The following is an 11,562-nucleotide window of genomic DNA, read 5'->3' as shown; positions in this document are numbered from 1 at the left end:
CTTTCTGTATGCAGGCACTTTTTTCAAGAAAACTTTCTATGCACGCTGTCTTCTATATACTGAAATACAAATTTTTTTTTTTACTTTAAACTGTGTGTCACAATCAAGTGACACACACACACACACGCACACACACACACACACACACACACACACACACACACACACACACACACACACACACACACACACACACACACACACACACACGCACGCACGCACACACACACACAACCACAGATTCTTTCGTTGCAACAGGAAGTTCTGATGTAAAGTGACAAACATACAGCCCGCAGGCCACCGGATAATCCAGTCCGTCCTGCAGAACGACTTTGAAAAGAAAAAGATTAAAAGGCAGCATTAACTTTAGGTTTTCCACCAATATGAATAATTGATGTCTCTAGTTTTTTCCCTGTAGATGCAACACAACACCGAGAACCAAGCCCAGACATTATAAACCAGTGAAGTCATCGGAATTGGCATCAAAGATCACATCTTTCAACAGATTTGTCAAAAAATATCAGAGTTCAGTCAAGTTTTTTTTTTTTTTTTTGATGCAACAAAAGCAGCAAAGACATGATATGGTTTTTGTAGAGTTCCCTTTTTTTTCAAGGGAGATCATTAAAAACAGAATAAGAATTAAATATAGAGTTTCCATTATACTTTCTCAAACATTTCACTGGTCTCGCCCACTCAAGATAAAACTGGATTTTTTTTTTAATGGATTCTCGATTAAAATAAGTTTGTCACTCCTGGTTAAATGTTCATACTGACTGTGTTTATGAATTATGTGTTTTGTTGTTGTTTTTTCAAAAGAATACAAGAAGATAAGGAATCTGTTTCTGGTTCTCCCTCTCAGCTGAAGGCCCAGGTAAACATCAGATACAGCCTATGCAGTACAATAGATGTAATAAAACAAATAAAAAATAAAAACAATACGATTTTTCTGACAGCCGCACTGAAGCGGAAAGCGGCCTCAGTACCCAAGAAATAAAAACGTGTCTCAAAGGTCTGAGTTGTGCTCACAATTGACAAACAAATGAGCAGCTCCCTCCTCCCAAGACTTTTGTTTGGTTTCTCCCGTTGACGTGTTCCTGCACAGCAGATGGCTTTACACATAAATCCTATTAACAACTTTCTGCTGATGGAGACACAGTGAGTACAGGGCTTCTGCACTCTTTCATTACCTCCCCGGAGAATCCTGCTTTTGTATTTTATTTTCTAACCTTTAAAAAGAAGCTGAGGTAGAGTTGAATCCAGAGGCCACATCATGTCGGCAGAGAAGGTAAATGGATGGGATTGTGATGTACTTGGTGTTTGTTTAGTTTTTTTGTCTATTATATTAAATCAGTTTTTCAGTCCATTTATCATTGTAATTATGACATGTAATCACTTACAGGGAGCAATCTAAAGAATCACACAAAATACTAATGCAAGACTTATTCAACATTGCTTGGTCATAATAATATTTATTATTGGACTTACCATGTTAATGTTGCAATTCAATTTTAAGAGGGTTTTTTTCCCACTTATTCATTCTATTTATATATTCTTTGAGAATCATTGGGACATATTTGAGACAAAGTTTGTGCAGATCCTTTGACCCACATATGTGGTAACTACTTCGTAATGCAAACACGCAATGGATGCTGTTATTCAGCTGGAATAACATTTAAACTTCACTTCAAAAGTAAGAATTACCTCGATACACCACAAAAGATTGAGTTGTTTCAATTTCCGACCCTTAACTTATATCTTGATAAGGAACATATAAGTTAAGAAAATTCCCTATGTCATTATATTGCTCCTGAACAAACTCAAACAAATTATAGTTAAAGCAATACATCTGTCTTGATAACTTACTTATTGCATTTAGTTTAAGTTTCCTGAGGTTTATACATTAATAAAAAAATAAAAAAATTTTTTTAATGCTCAATAGAGTTGGAAAAACCCCTCCATGTGTCGCAGATACATAAACAAATAAATATGGCTGTTTCTTAAAGATTTAAGGTTATTGGTCTTTAAAATAAAATGTATATCCTCCCAGTAAATTGCTATTATTTATATTAATACTGTCAGTTCACAAAGCTATGAAAGACTGAATAAAATATCAATATATTAAAGATTAGTTACTCGGTATAAACCAAACCAAAGAAAACAACAAAAAAGGAAATACTTGGCATTGTTGTAAGATATAGGTGCTTATACAATAGTTGGACACAAGAGCCAACAGTGATTAGACAACTTTGAACAATTGATCCTAGTATTACCAATGCACAGGCCTTCACTCTCAGTTGTGGATTGTCTGCAGACACAAATAGGACTTCATCGTTGCAGGATCTACGTGTAATAGGATTACATTTACCGTCTCCGCTCGCCACGATCACACTGACCTGATTCTCAGTGACTTTGGACACAGACGTATGCGGCCTGTGTCATCGAATGCAAACATTTAGTGCTCAAACTGAAACATGCCTCTGGAATCTTTACTAAAACACAAGTGGATTACATTTTATTTCACTCTAGAAATATAGAGGTTTTTGAAGGTTTCTTATGGGAAAATTACAACATAGAAATGAATAATTTTTGTCCGGGGCACATTTGTTGCCACTATCAAGGATGACTGAGAATCATAGAGTTCGACACCCTTTGGGATTTCACTTTAAAGCTCGTGTCTCAACGTCCCTGAGAGAAGCTTATGTCAGACATGATAAACGAAAAAGTGCATGGAGGAGAAATATTGCCAATTTAATGAAGATAAAGTGCGAGCAAAGTAATGCATACTCCCAGTTTTAAAGAACATATGAAAAAGATAAAATAAAGAGTCAACGTGAAGCAAACCAACCTTTTATATGCTCTGAAACTTTTTGGTTCTTGTTGCATAATCTCAGGGCTAATTGTTGGCAAATGCAACAGATAGTCACATTGAAAGTATTGACAAAACTGAATGTTGTTTTGAAAAAAGAGTGAAATATGTTGGTGACTTACTACTTTCGATCTTTTATTCTGGAAAAGTTATATAAAATGGTTACAAAACATGTTTGTTTCTTGTTGTTTTTAATAAGAAACAGTAATTCTGTTCTAAAACTGGCCTATTCGAAATAGCAAAAGATCAGTCAAACTGAATGCTCTCTTGAATATAGATGTGCTGGTAATTCATTCATGAGTTGAAACAAATGGATGATTATGGTGTCAGAGTCCAGAATCATGAATATCATAAGAATAATATCAGAAACAAATGCATACATATTTATATTTGCCGTTAAAATTAGGCTTTCTTGTATTACAATTTTTTTTTTTTATAATATTCACCTCATGAACATGGTAGATAGAGTAAAGATCTTAATCCTATTTTACCTTTTTATTCCTTGCTTTCGTATACATCTGAATTTCTTATGGTGAGTTTTTTCCCCCCTCTTGTTTATGTTCAAGTGAGTTTAGTCCAACTCTCTCACAGTGTTCATTTTGTGTTCTTCCTTTCACCGCCTCTTTTTCCAACAACAGTCTAATATTTTATGTCATTTGCATCCTAAAAGAAAATCTATAGAAGCCAAAAAAGAAGAAGGAGGAGGCCAACAGTGCAACAGAGGCCAAGCTGAATGGGACGGAGGCCAAGCCCAAAAAAGTGAAAACCAAGAAAAATGAAGCTGGAGACGACAGCTCTGCTGTTCAAAGTGAACAAGTTTAAAGAAACTATGATATTTCGAAACAGACCAGCCGTTTCTCCTTCTGATGTGATCCAATCATAATTATTTCCCTTTTAAAATCCTAGATGGGAAAAAAGTGAAGAAAAAGAAGCCGGAAAAAGACAAAGAAGAACCAGAAAAAGAAAAAGACAAAGAGCCAAAGAAAAAAGCCAAAAGTGCTCCCAAAAAGAAGAAGAGTGAGTCGATAATGAGCAACAATATATTGGCTTGTGTTGTAAAACTGGACTGGACACTTTAAAATTTAATGAATATAAATATATATATATGTATGTGTGTGTGTTGTCCACTCCTGCAGATTCAGAAACAGATGATGATGATGATGACGAGGAGGAAGACACCCCCAAAAAGAAAACAAAGAAAAAAACAACAAAGGATAGTTCTCCATCTGCAAGCTCTGCCAGAGAGAAGAAATCCAAATCTAAAGGTATGACATCTCGTAGGAAAACAAGTTTTCATGAAACATTGACTGTGCTGAAAATGGGCATTTTTTTATTTGACCAGACTCTCATTAAGAGGATTAGATGATTTCATTGTGGAAACGCTGACTTGGCAAGTGAGTTACCATAAACACTGCGGTTAAGTGTCTCATTCACCTACATGTAATTCACTGTGGAAACTGTAATTAAAATATTAGAACAGGCAAATCCTACATAATGTCTTTATGCTGCAATTAGACATTATGGAATCAGTAGGGACTGTGTTGACTAACTCGTCGCTTAGTGAAAACCTGACGTGAACAAATAAAAATCCAGTGCATTTCACCATTTTGTTTCTAAAATGAAAACGAGACGTGATGGTGTGTTTGGGTTTTATTTTTTTTAGTCTTGTTATTCATCCGGCCGCTCTCACGTTTCATGAAGATAAGGATATTTGCGGCTCTAACAATCTTGGCTTTAGTGAGGACAGTGACCACCACGTGAATTAGGCTTAAAGGACAATAGCTAATTGGTTTATTTCCAGGAAATTAAGGTCATGTGGAGCTGAAACCAATCCCAGCTGACAATGGGTGAAGGCAGAGTGCAGCCTGGAAAGGTCACTGTCTGTCACAGAGCAAACAGAGGATGACAGACAGTAATACACACTCAAACAGTGACAGCATAATACATATTACAGTTCTCTTACCTGGAAGGTAAGGCTTGTACTTTCACATTTATGCCTCTCTCCAGTTATGATGTTATAGTTCTTCGTGAGCCTGACACGTTACTGACAGAAGGAATTGATGAAAATTCTATTTTTGTGGCTGCTTGATCTCTGAGATGTATCACAGTTTTTGAAAAAAAAAAGATTTTCTGCCAGTCTTCGTCATGCTAATATTATTGTAAATATGTTACAATTGGAATCTCACTTCTAGCTGGACTAGCTGAACCTGACACTATTATTTCTCCTGTATGATTTATAGTTTATACAGACGCTCACTGTTCAGAGTTGCACATTTTTATGTACCGGTAAGTTATTCTTCTTTTGAATTGAGCCGAAACGACTTAATTGTTGCGTAGATATGGAATTACTGCAGATGATGAGCAAGTCTCCATTGCTATTGTTTTGCTTGGAGGATTTCCAATGTTCTTGACTCAAAGTAGTTTTAGACTTCAGAACCATCAGTGATTTCAGTCAAGCCTGTGCTAACTTGTGCTTTTGGCCCACTGTTCTCTCCTGAAAGGCGAAAAAAAAAAGTATTGCTCGGTTTCTGGGAACAACATTGGTCGACATGTATTGTTAATTCACAAGTTTATTCAGTCTCAGCAGTTTTTTCAACTTGATTTTTATATTTTACTTGAATTGTGACAGGATATATCAGCGTCATCAATACCAGCAGTGAAAGCTTTCCTCATTTTATAGAAGCAGAACATTTCAGGAATTAAGCTGGACATGGATTTATCATATGGAAAAAAAACCCAACATGTATAAATTGTGTTCCTCAGCTTACAGTAAAAATGACAAAACTCCCCAAATCTATGCTTTATTACATCATCAAGTCACAATCTGGAGAAATTGTTGACTGAGAAAGACAAGGCCAAGGTCTGTATGAAGTATTTGTGATACGATCAGCATGTTGTCTCTGTAGCTCTCTGATGTTGATGCCGTCAAATTAACTTTCTCATGCAGTGCTCAAAATGTTTCACTTACACATACTTCACTTCACTTTTGCTCTCGTAGAGAGCCAAAAGCTATGTTGTGTTCCTTACGTGTCATTTCTGCTTCAAGCATTTTATTTAATTTTTTTTTTCTTTTTTTAGTTCGGGATCTTGTTTTTGTGTTGGCAGTGGTTTGGAATTGTCACATCCAGACAACACAGCCACATACTCAGACTGGGTAAAATCCTCAGTTATCAATGTGAGTTCTTACCTTGGAAGATCTTAAATCAAACGTTTTCAGTCTCTGAAGCTCAGCACGGCCACAGACCTCCTGAGACAACAACCTATTTGAAAAGTCATTAGGCAGCGAGTTTAGCTGAGAGTGCATGTTGGGACAGATTTGAGCAGGTTTTAAGAGCGAGAGTTGACAGCTGCGTGAGTGTAATCAAGGTTTTGAGGTATCGCAGACTTGTGCCCCTAATTTCAGTGTGGAATTTGACATCTTCCACCTCCTTTTTGTTCAGGTTGAGCACTTTGAGGTTTGGGAACTGCATATGTATTATTGACATTTTCCTGAGGGTATAAATCTGTAAACTTCACATCCATCTTTGGTAACACTTTGTCCAAATAAGTGGGGGTGATTCCAGTTCAGTATGAGTGAATTACACTCGAGACACATCACCAGTCCATCGCAGGGCCGACACAGAGAAACAGACAGACACACGCATTCACATGCATTTTATACAGTCACATATTAGCCTCCAAAGCATGTTCTTGAATTGTGGTAGGTGAATGAAGTATCTGCAGAAAGCTTATGCACGCACAGAAAGACCCACAAGCCCACATTTCCACCAGGGATCTTCTCTTTGTGAGACGAGAGTGATAAACAATGACAAAACAGATGAACTGGAGCACTGGTATTTTTCAGATTCGCACAAAATCTAAATTTCATGTTCCAAACTGCTCTAATCCTTACATACATGCTGCCTAACTGATGTGAAGTTGGCACTCACTCCCCAAGTTGACTTAGTTTATTTCACGAGAAATTGAGATTAACTTTATCTGGCATTGGAAAAAAAAAGTTAAATTCCCCTTTGTGCGCTCACATTTTTCTCCACTCACACATCACATTCAAGGATAGATAAGATTTGTTTTTCCAACTGTGCACATTTCTCCCTTTTTCAGATGAAAAAGAATCAGATGGGAAAGAAAAAAAGTCCAAGACAAAGGAGAAAGAGAAGAAGAAAGAAGCAGCTTCAATGTTCCAGATAAATGGAGACAAAAACACAAAGAGCAAAAAAAAAGGTGATTACATTTTACACCCATCTATTTATACAACGGTGGGTCGTTGGAGAAGCTGGGGCCGATCCCGGCCGAGTTTGGGCTGGGTAGAGCTTGGGCCGGGTAGATTAACAGATTAACAGATCCTTGGTCCATTAAAGGGTTAACAGAGAGACAAAACGGTCACATTCACACCTACTGGTGATTGAGAATGAGCAATTAATCCACATTAACACATGTAGTTGGATTACGGGAAGAACACTCACACATGCTTAGAGAACATGCAACCTTCTTAAACCAGAAGCATTCTGGTTTTAAAAGCATAGTGCTTAATACCACATGTGGCCTCGTAAAGTATAAAAACTACAACACAAATATCCAGTTGCTTGTCATTTATATTAAAAGAAACTGAAGATCAATCAAACCAATAAACAATAAGTTCCACATGACGCTAAATTCTGATCATTTGTATTCATATTGTGAAATTTATACAAAATAATCCAAAATATTGGCTGAAACTTCTAACTGAACTAGACTCTTAGGTGGGATGACATGGACATGGACGCTTGGGTTCAGTGGAGAGCAAAGAAAGAAAACAAATCAGACAATATTAACCTTCACTACCATTAGAGTATAGACCTTTTGTTGACGTAACAACAGCCATCTTTAAAGCACACATTTGAATGCAGAATGTGTGAACATTTATTCACCGACCAGCTGCCAAATCTGAGAGCGACGACAGTGAAGAGGAGACAAAGTCAACCAAGTCCAAGAAGAAAGGCAGCGCTGCCTCGGCATCCATGTTTCAAACGACAGCTGATAAGGAGAAAGATAAGGAGAAAGACAAGAAGACCAAGAAAAAAGGTCAGTTTACCGAGAACGTTGTTCTCCGTGGTTCTTTAATGACATGTAACAAACCCGTGGTCTGATCCAGCAAAAGCAGAAGAGAGTGATTCCGAGTCAGAAAAAGAAGAAAAGTCCAAGAAGAAGAAGGGAAAAGGGAAGAAAAAAAAGGTATCTCACATTCCTACGTTTCACCCACAAAATGATACGTTTCACTTGAGTCGGATTGTGTGACACGGGCAGGAAAACGTTATGTGTGATTAAGAGTGAACCACATGGCAGAATGTTTGTTATTCTTCTCCAGGAGAGAGCTCCATCACCAGAGATCGAGTTTGACAACTTGGAGAAGTTCGTGATGGAGCCGGCTCAACAGGGGGTCACCGTCAAGTGCCGAGTGACTCGAGACCAGAGAGGGATGGATAAGAGCCTGTACCCTCTGTATTACCTCCACCTGGACAATGAAAAGAAGGTCGGCGGCCTCACAGCTGATCACTGGAACAGCATCCACATCAAATTAACACAATTCAATAGAATCTCTTTATTATCTCAAGACCTTGCACAGTTTTACGGATTTATATAAACTGAAATATGTGGTCTTCAGCCGAGAATTTGACTGGCCCAGAATATTTATCATACTCATTCAACAGATATAAGCCTATCCTTAGAACCATTTTTACAGCAAATCTGCTTTTGTGGTTAGCTTATATCAAATTTAAACATGGCTTTTTTTATCCGCAGACATTCCTGTTGGCTGGTAGGAAAAGAAAGAAAAGCGCAACTTCAAATTACCTCATCTCCATCGACGCCACGGATTTATCAAGAGGTGGAGAAAACTTTGTGGGCAAGCTGAGGTATATTGCATTGTTTATTAAAAGAAATCAGGAGCAGCACGGGAACAATGTTGGCCAAAGCTGATGTCACTTTGCTTCAGTTTCTTTTGGTGTTTCCTTGTGGAAATATCAGCCGTTAAAGGATTGCCTTTGTTTCCACATTGCATAGGTCAAATTTGATGGGGACTAAATTCACTGTGTTCGACAATGCTGTGAATCCAGAGAGAGCTCTCCCAGACATGTCCAACGCTCGACAGGAGTTAGTGGGCATCATCTACGTGAGTTATATCACACCGTTAGAACCGTTGGGGTTTTTTTAGGGGGGGGGGGGGGGGGGGGGGGGGGAGGTCAATAATGAAGTGATAATATTTATTTTTTGCATTTCCGGCCTCAGGAAACAAATGTTTTAGGCATGAAAGGACCCAGAAGGATGACGGTCGTCATCCCAGGAATGGATAAAGACAATGATCGAGTGCCGCTCCGACCGAGAAACGTGAGTTCTGTCATATACACACACATACACACATCACCAAGGTTTGACATAAAATAAATAATTAGGTTAAAACTGAAAACAATCTATCTGGTATCTTTTATCTCAAAAGCTTTTAATTCATTGTATTTTTGTGACTAATGTAGGGAAACTTCAGCTGCTCAGCAAAGTGTGAGGATGTCATTTCCTTGCTTCATTTCATTGAGTCTTTGCCATCAGCATTTCTCTGACTTTTCAAACCTTGTGATAACATTCACCAACAATGGGCTTCTCTTAGTAACCAACACACGATCTGGGGATGAAGCTAGCAGATGTCCATGGAACAGGAAAAGGTTATAAATAGCTTTAAAGAGCTTGCAGTCGACTGTCTGATATGTCATTAATACATGGCACTTAAACTGTGGAACTGTGGAAGTCAAGTTGACATATGATAGATCAAAAAATTATGCACATATGTGCTGTGAGCAAGATGGAAAAGCAAAAACGTTCACGTGTCTGCACAGAATATCTGCTAATTCTGTTTGTCAGGTACTAAACTGACACTGAAATAAGGCTGGTTTTGATTTTTTTTAAAAGACAAGGATCCAAAGCAGACCTTAACTATTTGCCATGAAATACTGGAAGAAACTGATTAGCTAAAGTTACTGGAGTGACCCTGAGACACATTTGCCAGAAGAGAGACGAAAGATTCTCAGCTGGTTGCAAATAAAAACCTTTGCAAGCACTCAAAAGTATGAACTTTATGACTTCATAGCTTTTGTAAACTATTGTTTTCAAAGAATGTAATTCAAATGTGTGAAGTCACTTCATTGTATTTCACTTTTGGCGATCTATTCATTATTTTCACTCAAAAATGACTGAACAGGCAAATTTGACAACACAGCTGCATAAATATCTCTTTAATTTTCTCTCTTGCAAGATAGTCTAATAGTTGTCAGATTGAATATTCCTAAAAAAAAAATACATTTCCTTAAAACAAAATAACTCACAAAGATAAATGTGTTCTTAACAATTGTACAAGACCAACATCTAAGCTGTGGCCTGCCAGCAGCTTGACTGACGCTCCGTGTGATGATCAGTTATCCTTTATTGGTACTTTTGTCTGCTCGTTTCTCCGCAGGATTGTGACGGCCTGCTTATAAGACACCAGAATAGAAGGATGGAAAATCTGATCGAGCTTCACAACAAGACGCCAGTGTGGAACGAAGAAAGTGCTTCTCACGTGCTGAACTTCAACGGCAGGGTCACCCAAGCCTCCATCAAGAACTTCCAGATTGTCCACACCAAAGACCGTGAGTCCTGTTTGAACGTCTTCCTATCGAGACAAACACTTGTTGTGTGATATACATCAAGACTTAATTAACACGTAGAAGATGCAGGGTGTGTGATTAGATCTACAGAGATGGATACATCATAAACAGCGATTTAAATTGTTGCATGATGAATATAAAGCAAAAACTTAAAAGCAGCTTATAGAGGTATTTAGTCATCGCAAGAAGTGATATTTTATTGAACAATTAATCTGAATCCAAAGCTTTACTTTTAAAAAATGTAAACAAAAAAATTATGCAACATCAAATGTTTAATCCTTATGGCCATGATATTGAAATTCTGATTTATATGTTTTTTTTTTGTACTTTTTTTATTGTGGATCACAATGACCAACTTAACTGCAGATAAACAGGTTAATGTGGTTAAACATATTTCACTTTCAGATTAAATGGCACATTGAGCGTGGCTTATCTAATTTGCTTTTATGTGTGATTGCTTAATCTCTTTGTTCTGTCTTTATTTTCAAACTATACCTGAGCTTTGTCCGCAAGTGGTTTCTTGTTCATCCAATGATCATTGCATATGATTTAAAAAATGTTTTTTTACATAATTGTGATTGGTGCACAGATAGAATATTCTACATATTTATATTTTTACCCACCCATCTTTCCATTAAAATAACATTTCACCCTTTCTTTACCCCCCAGTGGACTACATTGTGATGCAGTTTGGTCGGATAGCCGATGACATCTTCACTTTGGACTACAACTACCCGATGTGTGCCGTGCAGGCCTTCGCCATCGCACTCTCCAGCTTCGATGGCAAAATTGCTTGTGAATAACAAAACTTCCCCCGACCGTCTGTTCGCACCAAGTCTGAACCAAATCTGTCTTTGGACTCGCCGACACGTTCTGTTACATGTGCCGATAACAAATAGCTGTTGCCACTCTGCCACCTTCATTTGGCGTGCGAGACGTCCCCGCAACAAAATCCGTTTTGTCCTATCATCTGATCTTTGCTCTGCTCTAGTGAAGGGGAGTCCTAGTCCCCCCCCCCACAAAAAA

The 11,562-nt window shown here is 37.8% G+C and overlaps 1 protein-coding gene across 1 annotated transcript; it reads left to right on the top strand.

Moving 5' to 3' along the window:
- Positions 1-1,270: 1,270 nt before the first annotated feature.
- Positions 1,271-11,339, top strand: LOC308128980 (tubby-related protein 3-like; the record flags this gene model as incomplete). The annotated part of the gene is made up of 13 exons (XM_080494707.1): positions 1,271-1,285; positions 3,548-3,674; positions 3,773-3,883; positions 4,003-4,131; positions 6,968-7,087; positions 7,781-7,927; positions 7,998-8,077; positions 8,211-8,375; positions 8,645-8,757; positions 8,906-9,014; positions 9,131-9,229; positions 10,347-10,518; positions 11,206-11,339. 13 exons carry the CDS (start codon positions 1,271-1,273, stop codon positions 11,337-11,339), a joined length of 1,521 nt encoding a protein of 506 aa, XP_080350833.1.
- Positions 11,340-11,562: the final 223 nt, after the last annotated feature.

The sequence above is a fragment of the Blennius ocellaris genome (genome assembly GCF_963422515.1).
Source record: "Blennius ocellaris genome assembly, chromosome: 4".
NCBI classification, from domain to species: Eukaryota; Metazoa; Chordata; class Actinopteri; order Blenniiformes; family Blenniidae; genus Blennius; species Blennius ocellaris.
Note: the sequence above shows the minus strand (reverse complement) of the source record. Positions and strands in the feature narration are given on the sequence as shown.